Below are 21,636 nucleotides of genomic sequence, written 5' to 3' on the forward strand. Positions count from 1 at the left end.
TCAGTCCCCTGACTGTCACGGTGCAATGTCACCAAAACCGAAGCCCGCCCCGCAGAGAGAGGCGCCCCTCCACTCCCGCTGGCGCCAGGCCTGGGGCGCGAGGCTTTGGTACAAAGCGCGAAAGCTGAGCTTTGACCGCGGGACACCTGGAGACGTCGGGACCCAGAGGCGGGACACTAGGTGCAGAGGAGACTTCCCAGGCAGGGCAAGGTCCAATCAAACAAACACCCACGCCCAGCAGCTGGGCTGGGGGCGCAGGAAGGGCGGGAGCGCCGATCCGGGAGTTGGCGGAAGTGACGCAAGGCCCAGGCGCCGGAGGAGGCGGGGCCGCCGAGGAAGCGCGCCCTATTGGGACCCGGGAGAGGACGGAGGCGTGGCGTCGGCGGCAGCGTGGAGGGAGGCGGGCCCGGAGCGTACGGGGCGGGGCCTGGGCGCGCCGGGGGCGGGGCCTGGCCTCCGGGCGGCGGGAGGCGGCCCCTGGCGCCCGGCTGGGGCTGGGGCTGAGGCGAGCGAGGTGCCATGCGGACGGGCGGCGGGTCTGGAGCCCGCAGCCCCGCGCTCCCAACTCGCGCGGCGGCGACTGAGCGGCGTCTGGAGTAGCCGCTGCCTTTGTTCCGAGCACCGCCGCTCGCTGCCGCCGGCCCGCCGGAGGTCCCGGGCCCCCTCGGCTCGCGCGGCGCGGATGCGGCTGCCGGGCCTGGGCCTGGGCCTGGGCCTGGAGCGGGAGGAGGCGGAGGGGCGGCGGCGCCGGGCGGCATGCGATGGGGAACTGCTGCTGGACGCAGTGCTTCGGGCGCCTCCGCAGGGAAGCGGGGCGGCTGCGGCGCGGCGGAGGGTAAGCCCGGCGGCGGGGGGCGGCCTCGCGGCGTCGGGCGGGCGGGCGGGCGGGCGGTGCGCGCGGAGGCCGGAGTCGGAGGGCTGCCCGGGGAAGGGCCGGCGCGGGCGCGAGGACAGCCGCGGGGGCGTGCCCCAGGGAGCAGGGCCGCCCGCGAGTGGGCGGCGGGACCGGCCCACAGCCCCGCGGGCGACGCCGAAGGGAGCAGCTCCCGCGTGATCCCCTTTGGCGCCGACGGAGCCGGTGACAGCCTGGCTCGGACAAGTGCACGCCGGGGGTTTCCTGGAGAATCGACGCTGGAGCTCAGCGGCGCTCCGGACGCCGAATGGCTGGGCTGTGTCCGAAGACTGGCCGAGTCCGTGGGCTTCCGGCAACGACGGGCGCGCGTGGAGCCTTTTCACTGTTCTGACATTTGGGGACCAATGCCAGGCCCTGGTGCTGCCCTGAGCCCCGTGGCACCTGCGAAATCACAGTCGTTTGCACCTCTCTTCTCTTCGCCCAAACTGGGATGTACGTACCCGGGGTTTCCACTCCCACGAGCCACGGACTAACAACGTCGTATCATTGCATCTGTGTGTTTACTTCGTAGGATGTTGAAGAGCTTAGAAATTAGCCTTGTTGTTAAATAAGTATCTCCCGGGAAATCAAACTTAGACTTGGAAATCCGAGCCGGGCCACTTTGTGTAAGACATGAGACTATTTTGCAGTTTCTGGAACAGATTGCTCAGTTTTCAGGCTCTGTTCCGTGTAACCAACATTATTAGGTAATAAGATGTTCGGCGTAAACAAATTGAAGCCAAGTGATTTATAATTTGGGTCTTCTGGTGATGGAGTGCTTCTGAAACATGATTCCTTCCGTCATCGGGCATGTGTCACCTCTGATACAGCGCAGCCAAGGTTGCTTGTCTGTGGTGTGACATAAAAACGGACCAGCGGACAAAATACCGTGAGCAGAGTAGCGCTGGCTGTCGGGAGTTTGTGGGTTGTGGACATTGTCATCTAAAATCGTGTAATGGTGATGTTAGTCCTGTTTCTTTTGTTCCATAAACATAGGTTTGGACAGTTCCCTTACTTGAATCTTCTGATTAACTTACTATTTTGCATTATTTTTAAATTATTTCAGGAGCGTCTAGTAAACGTGCAGAGATAGGTGGATATAGTGTATTGTTATTTACAGAACAAGGTTAAACCTTACCTCATTTTAGTTGCTTTTTTTTTTAACTAATAGTTTTGATTTTCTTTCAGCTCTGGGTCTAGACAGTTAACTAATAATTCATGTAAGGGCAAAAAAATTTAGGAGTAATCACAAAAAACTTGATATGAGTTATGTTTGTCACTATGGTGAGCACAGATAGAAGAACCCTGGACTTTCTCCCGCAGATTAAAGCTAGATACCACAAGGGCCTGTATGAGCCAGAGTCTGCTGTCATCTAGTCAAAATATCAATCAATGTGAGTGTTGAGGCATGTGGGAAACATTACTACTAATAAAGCTGTTTGGTAACTAAGCAGAGCGAGTTAAATATCTTTAAGTAATAAAATTGAGACATCTTAGTGAGTCATCCTTCTTCAGTGTGGGTTTTGCCAACCAGCACGTTCTCCACCGCTTTACCTGCTGGCCAACCTTCCTGTTAACGGGGCGGTGCTAGAAGTGTTTGTATGGACAGTTAGTATGTTCTTTTCTTCCTTTTCTTTCTCAAACTGAAGACCCAATTATATTTGTTTTATCTTAATTCCCATTTTAATCTTACCATGTAATTCCCCACAGCGATTCCAGTATGTACTGTAGTTTTACATAGAGGTAGGATCGTGTTTTGGCCATGTGGGCTCTAGGAGCAAAGTTGCTTTCAGGCAATAATTTACGAGGATTCGCTGTTTTCTTTCCTAGTAAAAATGATCCTAATGATAGCTACCAACATTCGATTACTTCCCATGTGTTAGGCACTGTTCTAAGGACTCCACCTTACCTCGTTTATTCCTCTCTGCAACCCTGTTAGGAAGCTAAGTACTGTTACATAGATTGCAGGTTGAAAACTGAAGCTTGAAAAGTTTAACTTGCCCAACATCTCAGAGCTGGGGTTGCCGCCCAGGTCCCTCTGACTTCAGGACCTTTACTGGAACCACTAGTGGCTCCTGGGCCTTATTCTCTAGATACAGATTTGGTTGCTGTTATCTCTCAGTGCATCGTTTTGGACTTTGTCACTGGAACACATATGCATCTATGTCAACAACTTAGCTCTTTAGTCTGTGTGAGAAGCTATTCTCTAATACTGTGCACTTGACCTCTGCAGCATCACTTTTCTCTTGTTTTCTTGTTCCTGTCCTGGACATTCTTATCCTATCTGCCTATTAAATTAAATTAGGAATTTTGCTCTGTCTCTTCTCTTCCTTGTTTAGTTCCCTTCACATGTGTACCTGATCGTGAAGAAATTTCATCCGCCAGGTGCAGATGTCATGTCGTCTGAGCAGACCTCTTTTCAAAGGTTCAGCGCTGTATTTTCAGTTGCCTCCTGAAGAGATGCACTTGGGGTACCAAGGCTCCTCAGTCAGCCTGTATAACATACCTAACGTCTGTAAACAGCACATCTTCTTCCCTCCAGATTTTTTCTGCCATACCCCCTAGTTCCCTTAGAGAGTTCATTCACAGTCTCTGACTACTCACTGCACTGTCCTCCACCTCTCTGACAGCTGCTTAATCTCGCCTTAATACACACTGAGCCTGTTTCCTTCCTCCCTACCTCTGAGGCCACACACATTGTCTTTCAAATTGCGGGGCACCGCTTCTCCACCGCTCTCCCTGCTGGGACTCACACTCCAGTCCATCTCCCTTCCTGTCACTCTTGAGGCTTTCTGACACCCACCCTGGGGTCATGCCCTCCCCTTGCCGAATGACTTCGAACGCTCCACTGCCCAGCCTTTTTTCCTTCTGTGACAGCTGATGAGTCACAGGGTGTTCAAAGGAGCAACGTAATGTCTGTTCATGTAGTCAGGATTAGGTGCAGTTCTGCATTTGGGTAAACAGTGTAGTCTTTGTTCTTTCATTCAGAAAATCATGTCATCATACAAATCAGTGAGAATAACATTACAAGGAAAACATTGAATCTAGTCTAATTTCAAAAAACTTAAGTCATTCCTAAACCTTAGTACTTTAACTCTTTTGATAAATGATAACCTTCCAGTTAAGGGTTGTATCAAGTTTAAACTCCTGACAGGATAATTGTACCTTAATCTTTTTTAGCGCCGTGATTATGTTTTCCTCAGATTGTATCGTTAGAATTGTAGGTTTTACTTGCTGAGCATGAGTTTGGCAGCATAGGGAAGGGGCAGGGGGCAGTCAGCGCCATTCTTGCCCTCCATAGCCTCCCCTCTGTACCACCTAGACGGGGCTCGGCCCTGTTTCGCCTTTGTGTATGCTGGTCCCCTTCCTGTCTTGGTAAGCTTTTGCATATCCTTAACTGTTACTTACCTTCCCTCTGAAATATGCTCCAGCCCCCTGAGACAGTTACCTCCGCGAGTAAATACTATTTACTCCAGGTTTAAATCTGCTCTATATCAGGGATTGGCGAACCTTCTTTGTACAGGGTCAGATAACACTTTAGGCTTTGCAGGCCCGTAAAGTCTCTGTTGCAGCTCCTCAAGGTTGCACGTTTTAGCACCAAAGCAGCTATCGACAGTGTGTACGTGCATGACTGTTCCAGTAAGACTTACGTCCAGCACAGGCGTTGAGCCACCCTTCGGCCATCGTTTGCTGAGCCCCACTACAGACCATGGCACTGGCTGAGAGCTCCTGTGTTTATCTTCTCTCGCTCCACTGGCGGCATCTGCCTCTCTGCAATCTGCTCTTGCTAGCCCCTATTTGCTGCTAGCGTAGCCACAGCAGTTATATTAGTGGCCAATGGCTCACTGGTTACAGATGACGGCCAACTAGCCACAGCTTGATGGCCATCCAATCACAGTTGATGGCCATTTACTACCCGAGCCAGCACCTTTCTATGTGAGGCCGAGAGCCTGGAAACTGCTTTTTGGGGTTCTGTCCCCACACTGTTCTTCAACGTATTTTCCTTCCTTATGTACTTGCCCTCAGTGATGTCTTGCAAACTTGGCGTTATCTGCTACCGGCAAACTAATAAGCCCAGTGATCCTGGCCTGAGGTCAGAAATACCTGCTTACTGAATATTTCTACTTGGATATCAGACATTACCTTAGATTGTAAAACTGAGCTCATCTTTCTTTTCACAGTCCTTTCCTCTTTTTTTCTCTTTAAAAAGCCCACCATTCCTGCTACTTTGTGCCCTACCTTGTGCGTGGTCAACTGTCACTGCAGCTGTGAGCCTGAGTATTAAACGCTTCCCTTTCACTGCGCTCCAAATCCAGGTTATCAAGCCCTGTGGCATATACCCTGGAAGTGGCCCGTACGTCTTTCTAACCTCTACACCCTCGCTGCCTTAATACAGAAACGTCAGTCCTCTCCGTACAGCTACCCTTTTGACTTGGAGTGTGTGCCTCTCTAATCTGAAAACCAAAAAAAACCAAAACACCTTACTTAGACTCCCGCATCTCCATCTAGCTATTACCCTGTCTTCTGTCTTTTCCCTTTTAAAACTTAAAGAATTGTCTAGTCTTTATCTTCTTTGCTTTCCTTCTCACTCAGTCTTCAAGGTAATCTAACATTTACTCTTACTGCTCCCCTTCTTATTCCTATAGTGATAATATCAAAACACTTGCCCTTGTAGCAGCGCTGGGTACTCTTGACTCCTTCCTATCTCGTGTGATTTCACACTCACTGTGTTTTGCATCTACCACCTGGGCAGTGGACTTGAATGCTTGTATCCTGTCTCCTATGAGTGCTCATTTTCTTCGCCCTGGTCATTCTGTGTTGGAGTCACACATGTCTCCTGTTGTATGCTCCTTAAAGACTAGCAAACATATAGCCACTAGCCTAGGAGCACTGGACACTACTCCTTATCACCCTGCTTTTCTAGTCCATTGCCCAAACCAGACTTTTCTGTCCGTCCTAAATAGGTTTTCCGCCTCCCCAGTTCTCTCTACTGCTGCTTTAGTCCAGGCTACCGTCCTTTCTTGCCTCAGTTCTCCTGTATTAGAATAGCACTCTTTCTCATCATTCTTTGACACCACTTTCCTTCATAGCACTTGCCACTCCACGACTTTGTAGACTGTTCATTTGTCTGTTGTCCGCTCCTTAATAGAGTCTCGATTCCATAAGTTCGGGGACTTGGATTTGGTTATTCCTATATATCCAGTGCCCCAACAATGAACTTGCCACAAAGCAGGCACTCAATAAATATTTGTTGACTGAGTAGACAGAGTACCAACTGGTCTACCCACGTCTGTTCCTGACGTTTTTCAGTTTATCCTGCATTCTGGAGTCAAAGTGATCTCAAATGCAGGTCTATGATACAGACACAGCTTAAATTCAGTAGCGCTTTACAATAATAGACTTAAATCTTTAATGTAGTTTTCAAAGCCTTGCATTACCTATTCCTTGCCTACCTTTTAAATCCTCATCGGTGTCACTCTCTTCCCTGAATCCATTTCTGCCCTTTTCACTTAGATGACTCCTACTTACCCATCTTTAGATGCCAGCTCCAGGGTTATTTTCTACAGAAGTCTTCCCAAATGGTCTCCTGTAGGAGATAAGTCCTCCCACCATCCTGGAACCTTCTTCCTTTCTTCTGAGCGTTTAATTACGAGGTCTGACGATTAAGTTCACTAACTTGTAGCAACGATGTTGCTAACCTTTTTTGATATCAGAGAGATTATTCATTATGAATTTGTGGCAACTGAACAAACAGTTAACCAAGTTTACTACCTGGAAGTGCTGAAAAGGCTGCATGCAAAAGTTAGACGACCTGAACTTTTCGCCAACAGTTCATGGCTCTTGCATCACAACAATGAGCCAATTCACACGACACTGTCTGTGAGGGAGCTATTAGCCAGTAAACAAGTCACTGTATTGGAACACCCTCCCTACTCACCTAAAATGGCCCCCGATGACGTCTTTCTTTACCTGAAGAGAAAGAAAATATTGAAAGGAAGACATTTTGATGACATTCAGGACATCAAGGGTAATATGATGACAGCTCTGATGGCCATTCCAGAAAAAGAATCCCAAAATTGCTAGGTGGACTAGGTGCAGGTGTCGGTGCATAGCTTCCCAAGGGGAGTACTTTGAAGGTGACCAAAGTGATATTCAGCAATGAGGTATGTAGCACTTTTTCTAGGATGAGTTCGCGAACTTAATTGTCAGGCCTCGTATACCAGGCCCTGCGATTATTTGGTTCATGCCTGTCTCCTATGCTCAGTGTAAAGGAAGGAAGGGGTCCATGCCTGTTTTGCTTTCTTTCTTTCTTTCTTTTTTTTTTTTAAAGTTCATGTATTTTTTTTTTTTTTAATTAGGGAAGGGGTATTGGACTTTATTGGGGAACAGTGTGTACTTCCACGACTTTTTTCCAAGTCAAGTTGTTGTCCTTTCAATCTTAGTTGTGGAGGGCGCAGCTCAGCTCCAGGTCCAGTTGCCGTTGCTAGTTGCAGGGGGCACAGCCCACCATCCCTTGTGGGAGTCGAACTGGCAACCTTGTGGTTGAGAGGATACCCTCCAACCAACTTAGCCATCCGGGAGCTCAGCGGCAGCTCAGCGGCAGCTCAGCTCAAGGTGCCATGTTCAATCTTAGTTGCAGGGGGCGGAGCCCATTATCCCTTGTGGGACTCGAGGAGTTGAACCGGCAACCTTGTGGTTGAGAGCCCACTGGCCCATGTGGGAATCGAACCGGCAGCCTTCCGAGTTAGGAGCATGGAGCTCTAACCGCCTGAGCCACCAGGCCGGCCCCCCTGTTTTGCTTTCTGTGGAACACCCAGCTTCAAGATACATACCTTGTACATAGTAGATGTTCAGTAAATACTTGTTGACAGAATGAATGAGTATGGCTTCTTCAATGTATTTTCATCTTTTCCCTTTCCCTTGCTTTGGTACCTGCTGTTCCTTGAAACATTCCTTTTTACTACTTGCGGAGCCAGCTAATTCCTCCTCCTCAAGCTGATTTTTGGTGCCGCTCGTTTGAACACATCCTTCTCAGACCATGGTACTTGTTAATTCTCCTGTGTGTGTACCCTGTTAGAATGTAAGCCTCTTGGGTACATGGGTCAATTTTTATTCACTTTTGTACTTTAAATACATAGCTATGTCTCTTATTCAGTAACCCAGGGAAGTAGGAATTAGAAGGCTCAGTGTCACAAACATGTAAGTGACAGCAGTTTCTAAAAGAACCGGATGGCCCACAGTATCAGATGCCCTTCAAGCTATTATTTTCCTCTAAATCAGGCTTCTCTTAAAGGGCAGTGACTTTTGTTTAAGCCATGTTTTCTGTCTTCATGTTTAGCAGGAAGATTGGTCTCTACTCTTCCAATACATGAAATAAATTTCTGAACACCCATTCTTTCTAAATTTGCCTTCACTAGGGAGGGGCTTATTAAACAGTAAATATGATTACGTTATTATTAAGACCTATGTCGGTGCTACCTGTACATGGAAAATCTGTTGATGGGTCATCCCTTGAGCTTGGAATGGTTAAACCTCCATTGAAGTATTTGGTAATAATTGAAAAACGATGTGTTCATCATCTTGATTGTAATACTTTTTGCCAGGAATCTGATTTGTAACCTAATGTTCAGAAAAAAAGAGTCTTGGGCCGCTTTTAATTTTTAATACTTTGGAACAGTTTACTATGGTTCATCATCATTTATTTACAATGTCAAACAGAAGATAGAGGGAAAGATTTTACTAATTTAGTAGATACTACATAGAATATGAAGAAAAGGAACAATACCAATGTCGGATTTGTGAGAACATGTCGGTTATTTTTACTTGTCACTCTGGTGTAGGAGTTTTTACCTGCTATGCAAAAGAACATGTAGAAGCGTGAAAACCTGCCTTTTCAGCCTATTCTTGATGAGACTGATACTGCCCTTAATAAAAGGTTGTCTTGATATAGACCTTGATAAATAAATAAACATGCAAGATCTCCACTTTTGTACCACATTACTTTCAAACTCTTCCAAACTCCTTGACATGCCACCATCATTCAAAGTGTGTGGCCTGCCTTTCCTACCTCGCGAGTGTCCGTTGCATGTTTGAGCCCACTTCTTCAGAAGCAGAACAGGACACAGAAACTCACTCTACTTCATTTACAGGCAGCTCTCAGGGACGTACGGCATATTTATATAAGGAGTGTCCATTGAAGGCTCTGGGGGGACTCTAGACTCTTCAGAAACAGGGAAGGTAGACTTCTGTTTTCTTTGACTCTTTGTTCTTGAAGGCCTCTTTGTTTCAGCAGCTCAGTTTTCATTATAATACACCTGCATATACTGTGTACATGCCCTTGAATAGATGGGTGGGTTGTTGACCAAATCATTTCTCACCTCCCCCTTCCCTTTAGGGAGTGTACATATTCATGAGAGTTGTGTACATATCATGTGACTTGAACGATTTTTGTCACAGTTCAGCTCTATTTGATGTGATACTGGCGTGTTCTTAGGGGACTCTTCCAGTGTCTCCCATCACTTGCCCCTTATTCTTCTCACCCCTGGTGTGTGTTATGTGTTGGATTTGCCGCATTTACTTTTGTCTTTCACCTGCATTCTTGACTCCCGCTGCTCTCCTAGCCCGTCCTCCTTGGGGTTCGGAAGTGCCTTCCCACCATCTCACTTTCCAGTCCATCCCCATGCCAGATGACTTTTGCCTTCTAAATGTTCTTTAATGTGTTTCTCTCTCTGACACCACTCTGATCCAGGCTCCCATCATTTCTTGCCTTGCCGCCAATTTAATTGCACACGTTCTTCTGCATTCACTCCTCTGTATGCATTTATCCCCGCCCACTCGTCTCAGATTCACATGGCTCCTGGCACTGGCAGGCTCAGCTTCTTACGCGGGACCCAAGTTTACTCTTCCAAGTTGAAGGAAAGAAGGGTGTTCTTACTCCCCTATCGTCACTCTAAATATAGTAAACACTGATTGATTAAGTCTTTGATTTAGGGCAGTGATTCTCAACTGAAGGATTCTTTCAGAATTCCTCTTTTCATACATGTAGCTATGGCTCATTCATTCTTTTTTCCTACTAGGTAGGGTTTCATTGTGTGACTGGGCCATAATTAATTATCCCTCCTCCTGTTGATGAGCATTAGATTAGTTTAGACTTCAGTTAACATTCTTGTAGTGTCTCTTTGTCCCAGTGAGCAAGAGATTATTTAGGGACATATGCCCAGGAGCAGAATTGGTGGGTCATATTCAAATTTATTAGATGTCAAACTGTTCAAAATAATTACACCAGTTTATACTTTCACAAACAGTAGGTTTTCATTGTTCCACTTCCTAACACTTGGTATTGTCAGATATTTTCCCCATTCTGTTAATGTGAAATGATATCTAATATTTGTATCAAAACTTAATTGTATTAAATATTAAAATTTGTATAAAATATACCAGCAACAAACAGATAATGCATATTTTATAAATTACCTTCTATGTTACCAATGAAAAATATAAGAAACTAGGAATAAACCAAAACAATATTTAAAAACAAAAATAACTAAATAAACGGAGGATAATACCATGTTCAAAGACAGAAAGTTCTGAATTCAGTGCGATTCCAATTAAAATACTAGTGGGATTTTTCTGGAACTTGACAAGCTGATTCTAGCAACGTGTATGGAAAGGACCAAAAATGGCCTGCAAATTTTGAAGAAGGGGACTTGCACTAACAGATAACAAGCTCTAAGGCTGAACAAAGTAGTGAGCAGGACAGTTACCATACCACCTGCGGGGGGAGCTCCGTCATCTTCATTTTTAACAAGGTGATTGTTACATGTGAGAAGGACTGCTTTACTAAGAGGAGCTGTTAGGGCTAAATCTGTATTGTGTTTAGTTCCTGAACTCATACCCTTTTTTCTTATAACTGTCAGAAGTGCACAGCAGTCTCCTGTCTATATTGATTTTTTTCCCCCAGAGGTGGGAGATGGATATATTTTTAAATTTATTTGTATTCTGTCTATGTAGTAAATATAGGACACTGAATTTATTATTATAGGTTTAGTAAATATTAGTAGAGAAATATTGGTTGACTAAACACTCCTGAGTTTGAAAATCTGGAATATTTCTATTCTTAGACCAATTTGGTGGGTCATCTTTATAAATATAAGGTGCTATCTGTTAAGGAATTTAAAGTTTCTCTTGAGGAAATGTTTTTATCCCAGTGTGTTAATTAAGTTTTAGCATGAAATGTGATTTTAAAGTTGTTTTTCTGGTTTTCTTCCAAGATCCAAGTACTTTAGGACGTGCTCAAGAGGTGAACATTTAACTATAGAGGTGAGTACAGGCATCGGTCTGATTGGATAACAGTACCTTAGGGGCACTTGGTTTTATTAAGGGAGAAGGGTCTGGGTCCAGATTAGGAAGGACTGTTTATATGGCCGTGTCATTGACGCTGATGAGAGGGGCCGATTTGGAGTGTGGAAGGGGGCGTAGGGAGAAGTTTGCAGAAGTGTACCATCTGTTCAAATAGAATTGCTATTTCTACTTAAGAAGTGGCTGTTGCATTTTCTCCCCACGCTGCACAACTCAGGGACAAGGTGCACTCCTGTCAGAGGTCATGGCTCAGTAAGGCAGTGATGCTCGAGGCACATGGTTGCCTGCCCCCAAAGAGGCTGACCCGAAGCCGAATCGCGGTCCCCAGTTGATTTGAAGCAACTCCCGGTAGAATCGCCTGAGTCACTTTTTCGTTGTATGTAAAACACAAGAACAGAATCTGCCATTGTCTCAGTCCCTCCTGGGGACCAGCCCTGCACCATGTGCGTTATGATGTCATCGCACAGAATTCTTGCCACAATCCTAGTGAATGGTGGTGGTCTTTCTAGTTCATGGATGAGCGGCGGAGGCCTAGACACGGGAAGAAGCTGGGCTGGATCACACAGCCTGGAAGTGGCAGAACTTAAATTCCAGCCCCAAACTGCCAAAGCCTGAACACTGTACTTTCCTGCCTTCTTTATTTTTATATTTTTTATTTTTTTATATTTATTTTTTTACTGGGGAACGGAAACAGAACTTTATTGGGGAACAGTGTGTTCTTCGGGGACTTCTCCAAATCAAGGTGTCGTCCTTTCAATCTCAGTTGTGGAGGGTGCAGCTCAGCTCCAGGTCCAGTTGCCCTTGTTAGTTACAGGGGGCGCAGCCCACCATCCCTTGCCAGGAGTGGAGGAGTCTATCTGGCAACCTTGTGGTTGAGAGCCATCACTCCAACCAACTGAGCCATCTGGCCACCCGGGAGAGCAGCAGCTCATTGACTTCATTCTAGTTACAGAGGACGCAGCTCGCTGGCCCATGTGGGAATCAAACCTGCAGCCTCGTTGCCCAGAGCTTGTGCTCTAACCAACTGAGCCACCCGTCTTCACCTTTCCTGCCTTCTTTATTAAATAAGGAAGCAAATAAACCAGAAATTATTTTGTTTTAAATCACAAGCCAATACAAAAGAGTAAGTTCAAGATAATAATTTTAAGGTTTTAAGTGATCCCTTAAGATTCCTATGTTTTCTAAACCTTTTGAATTGATTGTTTTCTGAATCTTTAGATACAAAAATATATTAACAATAAAACATTTTTAAAATTTTTTTCAAGTGGTTATTTAAAATACAACTATTTTAATAGTATAATACTAGTAATCACTTTTATTAGATGAGTTGACATGGCATTCATCTCATTATGATCAAATTATTTACATTCCTATCTCTAGAAAGACATTGTACTGAAAGTAATGACTATGACCTGGTAGATTTTTCAGTAAATAGTTGTGTGAATGAATAGATAAATAAATATAAACATTATAAGAGAAATACTTGCTTGGGTGTATTTTCAGTCCCTGTTTTTTGTGTAATTTTCCTTTTTATGACATTAAATTATTCTGAACTCACATGGAAAATTCTGGCAGTATGGGTTTAAAATATCTCCATGAATTTTGGAAGTTCAGGTGAAAGTTTTGTTGATGAGTTTCTGCTTTAAGTAGAAAATTGCTGTAATTCTTTTTGTTTTATGTAAAGTCATAAAAAGATATCTTGGCTATCTTGTGGGATTGTTGAATATATCAAATGAACTGATGTATACAAAGGCTCTTGATCCAAGTATCATACAAATAAAGGTGCATTATTTTTGAGGTGAAAAAGTGACAATTTTTTGTGGGATATGTACCTTAGACAGATATCTCTTCTAACACTTACTTTCTTCTTCTTTCAGTTTGAGAATCTAGTAGAAAGTGATGAAGTAAGTATTTCCATAGAAGTGCAAAATTCATATGGTTCTCATTGCTCATCTAATTAGTTCAACAATTAATTATTTTTAAGTAGCACTTACTTCATTGTATTTTAGACTTTTTATTTTTTGGTTTTTATTTTTACTTTTTATTTTTTAGTTTCTTATTTCCTCCTTCTGTTGTTAATTGTTATCAGCAAATAATTCATAATGTACTACTATAAAACATATATAACATTATATATGTAGTTTAATTTGTATCAGTTATGTATATTATATACATCAGGTACACAAAACAGGTTTTTAAAGCACTGTTTAGAAGTCAAGGCATTTTAAAAGGATATTTCTAAGCTCTTGCCATAGGTAGGTAAAATCTCAGCAATCCAGAGCAGACCCATTCTGTAACCATAATTTCTGTGGGTGGAATTTACATGGGTGCATTCTACAGTCATTTTTTAACTTTAGCTATTATCTTTTTTATCAGTTATTTTTGGTTGAATTTTTGCATTTCCTTTCATTTACAACTCAATCAATTTTAAGATGCATCCTAAATACAAAAATACTAAGATTTTTTTAAAAAGTACCTTTTAGGATTAGTGAAATGTGGTGTCTATTTCTGATGTACTGGTATAGTTAGAAGAGTTTTAGTTTGTGGTATTTTCAACTTCACTAAAATAATTTTTGAGTTTGTGCAAATCACTTTACCTCCTTAGGCCTACATTCCACGTCTCTAAAAATGAGTTAGACTGGAAGAACACTGTAAGCTGCGACCCTTTGTCACTTTTGTTTTCTAAGAAAAGAGAAAAATATACCAAATTTAAATTCTTCCTTAGCCCGATGGGTGGGTGTAGAGTAGTAGTTAGTCTCAGAACATAGATTGGTTCTGAGAAGAAAATTACTTAAACTTGTTCAACTCAGCATTTCTCAAATTCAGTTTGAGTCTAAATCCTTTTTCTAAATAGCGATACATATTATTACCATCTGATAGAACATATTTGGGAAACTACCTTAGCCTTTGTTTTCCCAGTAAAATTTCTTCCAAATACTTTAATGGTTCAGAGAGCCTAGCTTCTTTCCCTTTTCAAGGGTCACTTTAATCTCCATGTGTTTTTTTAAACAATGTAAGCCAACAGTTAACGTGACATTTTAAGTTTCTGACAAATGATAAATAAATGTAAGAGGTCTTGCAACTTTCACTATAGTTCATCCCAAGACCCTACTGCTTGTTAAAAGAATTTGTGGTTCTGTATGTTTTCCTAAGGTGGCTTCTGTTCGGTTGTTTTTGTTTTTGCTAACCAGTCTTTTTTTCTCTCATGTCATATTTTGTGTTTGGTTTGGTTGAACTATTTTGTCGTGCGATTTCCTAAATTCATTTGGAATTTTATTTGCTGTCACTTAGGCATATGTTTTGACTGTCAGATGTGAATAGCTTAATTATATAAGAAAGACGCATAAACAGAAGCCAGTCTTGAAATTATTTCTGATTTGCTTTGGAGAAAAAGACTATAAGTACTTTCATGTCCTGTGAAAGGAAGCAAAGGCATTGATTCTCATTGTTCCCAGAAGTGACGTTCTGAGTTGCTGATGCTTATTCAGTGCTGGAACATTCCACAGGGAGGTAAGAGTTAGGTTCCTGCACACTTTTGGTCATCTGCTAACCAGTACATAACTTTGCCTTATCTTTCTGTTTGACACCTTATTTTAATCTGTATTATTCACTCATTCACTTTGAACTGGCCAGAACTCCTGCTGGAATGAAATGTATCTGACCCATGGCCTTCTCTCCATGAGGCCCGTCACAGCTCTGCTGTGTTTATTATTGACACTAGACAGCACTTCACACTCTGCGTGGGGGTCATTTTAAACAGTGAAAGCACCAGTAAAAATACAAAAATGCAAAAAGTGGCATGAAATAGACTGGGAAGAGGACACAGTCTGAGAGCTGAACAGGAAGCAACAGCATCGCAGTTTGCTCAGCAGGGAGTGACCACACCAGCAGGTCAGGGTTTTGGCTGCTCTGTGCAAGTTTGAGTTAGCGCAGAGCTACAGGGAGCTTTGCTTCTGAACTTACAAACACCGTTTAGCTCACGGGGAATGTGCAGAAACAGTCCGTGACAGTGAGGACCAGCTGTGCGCCGTGAAGGCACAGGAGCTGTGTTGTCTGCTACCGTCCTGACCCCAGAATTCCCTTGGTGTAGAAGAAACGCTTGTTAGAAGAAGCATGTCCAGCAATTGGTCATTATATAATTAAGTAGATGCTAACTAATTAAGTAGATGCTAAACTAAATTTTGCCTTTGCAAAATAGTAAAATTTTAAAGCTTTTAGTTTAAACACTTCTAATAATGAAACTTGTTTACTATGATAAAAATAGATAAATGAAAAATATTTTTGATTAGATACAATTTTGATTGGCTTGACTGAAATAATATTCAGCTAATGAAAATTTTTAATTGTTTAATTAATTTTTGTACAGGGGGAAAGCCCAGGAAGCAGTCATAGGTAAGATATTGTTTTGTTCTGTTTTTGTCTTTTAAGTAACTTCTGTTTGAACTGCAGAAGCTCTCTGAGAATCCAGGCTCTGTCGTTACCTTTCCATAATAACTAGAACCTTGATACTCTAATCTATTTAAGCAACCTCTTTATGCTCTTTTAAAATTACATGAGCTGTCTGCTTGAAAAAGGACCATTTATCTTTAACTCAAAAAAGAGTTCTTTACTCTCTTTTTAAGTGAATACTTAACAGATATTGTTTCACATATTCGATGTGTGTTTCATTACCTTTTTAGTTTAGCAAACATTTATGAAGCAACTATAGCATGTGGCCAGGCACTGCTGGACATGATTTAAAAATCTGACATGTTCTCTACATTAGAAGAAAGAATACACTGGTCTGGGAGGTAGTTCCTGGAGGTGACTAATTTCAACAGGAGGCAGGAAAAATAATTAAACAGCAGATATAAAACATGCTATGAAAACCCAGAGGAGACCCTTTTGTCCACAATGTAAGGGAGGTGTGTCCACGTAGGCTTCTTTAAGGAGATAGCACCTGGGCCAACCCTTGAATGGTTGGTTAGTGATAGCTGTCCAGATAGGGAGAGCCTTCTGCACAGAAAAAATTGAATGAATACAGTGGGAGACTTATCTGGAAAGAGGCACAGGGGAACCTTGTGAAGGGTACACAGTTGTCAAAAGTTAATGAACTGCACACTTAAACTTTGTACTTTATTTTATGTAAGCTATACCTCAAAAAACCCCACTAAAGTCCTAGGTGGAAGTCAGGGCTAGAGGAACAGCAGTGAGTATGTATAAACATTGCCTTATGGTAGTTATCAACATCTGCCAGAGGTCTGGGGACAGGAGGAAGGGCTGGCTGGCTGGGGCACAGAGCGTGCAGTGGTCTGAGGGCCTACTAGGCAGACATGGGAGAAGGAGTCTGAAGACAGCAAGACAGAGTGGGTGAAAAGATCCAGGAGAGCGTGGAAAGCCCAGGGAGGAGGTGGACACAGATGCGCCAACCAGTGGGGTGTGGGAAGGTCGCATGGACTGAAGGGTAGGACTTAAAAATGCCGTATTGTACTCGGCACCATAGAAGCCATGGATGCCCTTTGCTAGAATTATTAGATGCTCTGAGTTGATGAGAAGATGGGAGGTAAGGGCAGAGAAGGTAAGAGAAGCACAGTAGTTACGAGTAAGGGGCTAGACTACTAGGGTTCAAATTGTAGCTCTGCCGCAGACCATATGACTTAATCTGTCTTTGCCTCATTTCCCTTATATGTATAATCTCTATAGCTACTTTCTAAGGTCGTTGTATTAAAATTAGTTAATATGTGTGAAGCACAAAGGAGAGAGCCTGACACTAGTAAGTGCTAGATGTGATGTAGTACATTTAATTTCTGGAATTTTGGCTGAAATGAAAATGAGAAAGGAGCAGTACCTGGAGATAGGTAGGAAGAAGGGCTTTCCTTCCTCCTTATTTCCTGTTTTCCCTCCTTCCTTCACATGGAAACGAGGGGAATCCAGACAAAAAGAGTAGGCTAAAGATGAAGTGAAGTAGTAATTGGCGGAGCAGTGCCCCAGAGAACTCTTTGGAATGGGGTGGGGTGGCGCCAGTGGGAGGTGAATAAAGAGTATCAGTGGAGCAGGTGAAGGAACGCCATCTCTTTAGAGGGTGACTTAGGTGAGAGGAGGAGTGGCGGGAATGTGAAGGAATTGGTGGTTGGTATTCCCCGTTTCTCAAAGGGGAGGGAAACTGACGTACAGGAGAAGAGTTTGTATAAGGAACTTAAGGATCCTGTGAAGATGTTGAAGGCTGGGGTAGGGTGTGAGAGGGAGTTATGCGTGTGAACGGAAAGGGTCACTGCTGGGAGCTGAGGACCACATCGATGGCGGATTTCCTCTAGCAGTCCTCGGCATGGGCCATGGTCAGAGTGAGGAAACTGGGTGATTGAGGCACAGGATGGGTGGGCGAGAAGGTGAGCGTATTGGTGAGACAACAGCTCGGGCCTGCGTGGTGTCACGCTGTGGGGGTGCAGTGAGGCCAGGGGTGAGGGGGGCTCCTGGTGTCTCAGGGCGCGCGTCTTGGGAGGGGTCAGAGGCCAAAGCAGAGCCACCGTGAAGGGAAGCGGAGTTAGCGTTCCCTCAAGGTGGCCAGTGCAGCACAGTGCCCGGGTGACGTCCGCCTGTCCTCTGACGCAGTGATAGCATCACATTGCTTTAATACACCTTTTATAGTAGAAATTCAGAATTTCACTGGTTTTATTTGGACTCAGGCTCATCAAAAGCTTTTTTTGTTTTGTTTTTTTCTTTTTCTCCCTCTTTTTTCTCTGTAGGCCTCTTACTGAGGAAGAAATTGTTGACCTAAGAGAGAGGCATTATGATTCTATTGCTGAAAAGCAGAAGGATCTTGATATGAAAATTCAAAGAGAGGTAAACAGTCTTTTCTGTCACTTACATGTATATTGTAAAGCATCTGTTTATAGGGGAAAGTTGTCATTAAGTAATAGATCGCCGTCGAAGCCATTGGACCTATAGATATATACAAATGAAAGGCATTTAAAGTTAGAACAAGAATTTCAGTCTACTATAGTTTGTTTTAGTTTTGTTTAATTTATCAGAAAGCATATTGCCAAAAATAAATATAACACATTACCCTAAAAATCCTGTCTTAACTCACAAGTAGGGCTCTGGTGGGGTACATGCGCCTTTGTGTTTAAAACCAACTTTGAAAAATGACTGTTTCACAATTAATGAGTTTTTTAACGTCCTTTTGTTTGTCTCTATTTATTTGTTTGTAGTGAGCCAAGTACTTCTAACAGTCATAAAAGTTGTATTTATTTTAATGTGTTCACGGCTAGACTGTAATTACAATAGGTAATCTATAATAGGTAATAATATTAGGCTAAAGAAAAAAAGTTGTGTTGAAATTTGATGCTTAAGTTTTACTTGAAATGCACTAGGATATCACTAAAGCAGTTTGTATGCTCTTATGAATTGTAAGAAGTTCAATTTGAAAGTAATTTTTGAACAACATGATAGTAATACAATTCAGGAGACGTGGAACTTTGTGAAAACGTACTTCACTTTGGTGGGTGGGCATTTGATCAGCCTTAGTTTTACAGACCTTGGACTTGGGAGTGTCAGAGCCATGACACTAGTCTGGTGGCAGGATTGGAACAATGGTGGAGACTTGATCACTGCATAATCTAAGAAAGAAACAGTTTTGTGTTTATGCGAATTAGATGCTACTACCTCACAACTTCAGCTTCTGGAGAATTCTGTGATATGTTTGATACCACTTGAGTTATTTTGAAAAGGAGCAATTGAAATGAGAACTCACAAAAATTTAATTCTATTTATAGAGAGATCAGTTGTTAATAATTTATTTTTTATTTTATAAATAGGAACCTTTTGTTTTAGAGCAGTTAGACAGGTTCTGGTTTTTGTTAACCCTTACTGTTTTGTTCATGTCCAGTTAGCCTTACGAGAAGAGAAGTTAAGACTAGAAGAAGAAGCTTTATACGCTGCCCAGCGTGAAGCAGCCAGGGCTGCAAAGCGCCGAAAGCTCTCAGAGGTGAGGGGAAGAGACCCAGCGTGTGTCAGGCTACCTTTCTTCTGAGTCTCTCTGACAAATCCCAGTTGGGACTTTTCCCCCCTCAGTCAGGGCTTCTTGTTCAACTGCAAATGTAGCTATGCCCTTATTTTTAGGGACTTAAAGGCAAATGGGCTGAACTTTTAACAGCTGGAGATGGCATCAGATTTTATGCTCGGTTGTGAATACTCTTAGCTTTAGTTTTCTAAAATCCTGTATTCTTTTGGAAGAATCAATACACTCTTAGACGGAAATGCTACCAAACCAGCTTTTTTTACTTTATTTCTGTGAGGGTTTTTTAAAAAAAACAAGTCCTTGAATTGCTAGACTTTCTCATACTTCCTAGAATTGGGACGCTGCGCAGTTTTGCCCCATAGGAATGTCTATGTTTCTCACCTTCATTCTTGTGTCTTTGGGTCTTGAGATACCTTTGGCATGTTGTTGGAGAAGGTAACGGATCTAATATCCTGCCATGTGCTGATGATGTCGCAGCCTTACCGGAAAGCCAGGCAGCCCTCAGTAGCAAGCTCTTGTGGAGCCGCGACTGTGTCAGGGACTGTTCCCAATGGTTTCCATGTTTTACCTGTTTAGTCCTGTCCTAGTAGACAGGAGTGTTTATGGTCCCCGTCTAACAGAAAGGGAGACCAGGGACAGAAGTACAAAGTGCTTGCTGGAGACTGCAGCCATTAAACGGCAGAGCCACAACTCAGGCCCAGCGAGTGCCACTCAGCCAGTGGCCTCAGCGTCTTGCTCCACACGTTGCCTGTAGGGGCCGCTGCCGTTGCAGTGCAGAGACCCGGTCACACGTAATTACTGTGCCTTAGAAAACCGTTGTCTGTCATATTGCTGTGTGAGTTCTGTCTCTCACTCTCGGGGATGTGTGTATGTGCGTGTGTGTGTGTTTCAGCAGAGTAATTAGGTTAGGTGGGCGGTATTTTGTTTTTTAGTACTAAATAGTGGGAAAGTTTAAACATTAACTCACCTTCTAATAAGAAGTAAAATAATTTTTCTGGTTTAATTTAGACAACTCTTTTCACCATAATCTGTTCTCTACTGCTTACCTTTTAAAGACTGAAAGCACTTCATGTACAGCGTCTATTTGGCTTGTCTGAGTTTTCCCTGACTAAATATTGATACAGGAACACATAACAGTCTGTACCCTATACAACACACAAAAGATATACAGATGCATGCAAATTAATTTGATTTTCACAGTATCGCTATGAGTATGTAGGGCCGTGTTACAGTCCCTAATTTACAGATGAAGAAACAGAAAGTAAAGGACCTGTTAGGGACACACAGCTGATAACTGTCAGAGCCACACGTCTGCCAGGTCTCTAGAGCTGTGCTGCTCACTTCACCCTGAACAGACCTTCAGGCACTGTTTTAACTATTCCATTACTGACCCTCATCCTACAGCTGCTGAAAGTCCTAGGTGCAGTGAGAATGATGTGTGTGTGTGTGTGTGTGTGTGTGTGTGTTTCTGTATCTGTTTTTAAAGTTGTTTTTTAAAATACTGAATATTCTGACCACTTACGGATTCTACACTGATAAACTGAGAGAACTCCTATCCAGGAGTAAGAAAATGCAGAGATGAACAGCGGTGAATTTAAAGAAAAAGACTTTCACAGAGTACCTTCTTATGTTTTCTTTAGAAACTAGAAAGCATGGACAGCTCTAACAAATATTATGCACAGAGTGATTTTGTCTTGCATTTCGTTTTCACAGCAGGAAAGGCAGAGAGCTGTGCAGCAAAGCCATCCCCCCAACAATGGCGAGTATCAAAGGTGAGTGGCAGACATGCTTTTTGTGGCTGAACATGTTATTCCCAGAGAACCAGTGCCTTTAGCACGTTCGTATACGTTCTCCCTGAGTATGTGTGTTTTGTGCTCCCTGAAAAATTACTGCTTCTCAAAGACACTGCCTTGTGGTGATTCTGAGAATATTAGCTTTCCTTGTGTTGGCAAGTGATCGTCATTTGTTTAAATTGACTTCATTGCATTTTTTGAGAGTGGTCACATCTTCTGTATAGGAAATGATGCAATAGTACACAGAATGCCTCTGGAGAAATTGTGTCTGTCTAGGTTATTGGTGTTTTCCTTAGCCCCTCTCTTGGCTTACAGCAGAGTTTATGTGTGATCGTTTCTTGGAAGACATATTTTTATGTCACATTTCCATGACTGTTTCCTACTCATTCAAACAACCTCGTCCATGCTTCATTATTGCAAATTGTACAGTTGGACTTGACGACTTAGCATTGGACATTTGGCGTTAGGATTCACCAAAATCTTGCTATTTCCAAATTATTGCCAGCATCAAGAGGATTAAGACCTATTTTCATTCAGTTATTCTGATTGTACAGTAATTACAAATTTTTGTGGGATAGACCTTCAAGCAAAAATGG

The 21,636-nt window shown here is 43.1% G+C and overlaps 1 protein-coding gene across 3 annotated transcripts in view; it reads left to right on the plus strand.

The window, feature by feature from the left end:
• The first annotated feature begins 490 nt into the window (after positions 1-490).
• The window catches only part of AP1AR (adaptor related protein complex 1 associated regulatory protein), a 30,251-nt gene continuing 9,105 nt past the window's right edge, over positions 491-21,636 (plus strand). The window contains exons 1-7 of one of the 3 annotated variants that reach the window (XM_081075628.1): positions 491-835; positions 11,164-11,212; positions 13,129-13,155; positions 15,618-15,643; positions 17,974-18,070; positions 19,116-19,214; positions 20,961-21,019. In XM_081075628.1, coding sequence (XP_080931754.1) covers positions 762-835; positions 11,164-11,212; positions 13,129-13,155; positions 15,618-15,643; positions 17,974-18,070; positions 19,116-19,214; positions 20,961-21,019 — 431 coding nt within the window. In that variant the 5' untranslated portion in view covers positions 491-761. The remainder of the gene's footprint in view (positions 836-11,163; positions 11,213-13,128; positions 13,156-15,617; positions 15,644-17,973; positions 18,071-19,115; positions 19,215-20,960; positions 21,020-21,636) is intronic. The other 2 variants (XM_081075629.1, XM_081075630.1) reach the window with 2 other exon arrangements.

The sequence above is a fragment of the Rhinolophus hipposideros genome (assembly GCF_964194185.1).
Source record: "Rhinolophus hipposideros genome assembly, chromosome: 16".
Classification (NCBI taxonomy): domain Eukaryota; kingdom Metazoa; phylum Chordata; class Mammalia; order Chiroptera; family Rhinolophidae; genus Rhinolophus; species Rhinolophus hipposideros.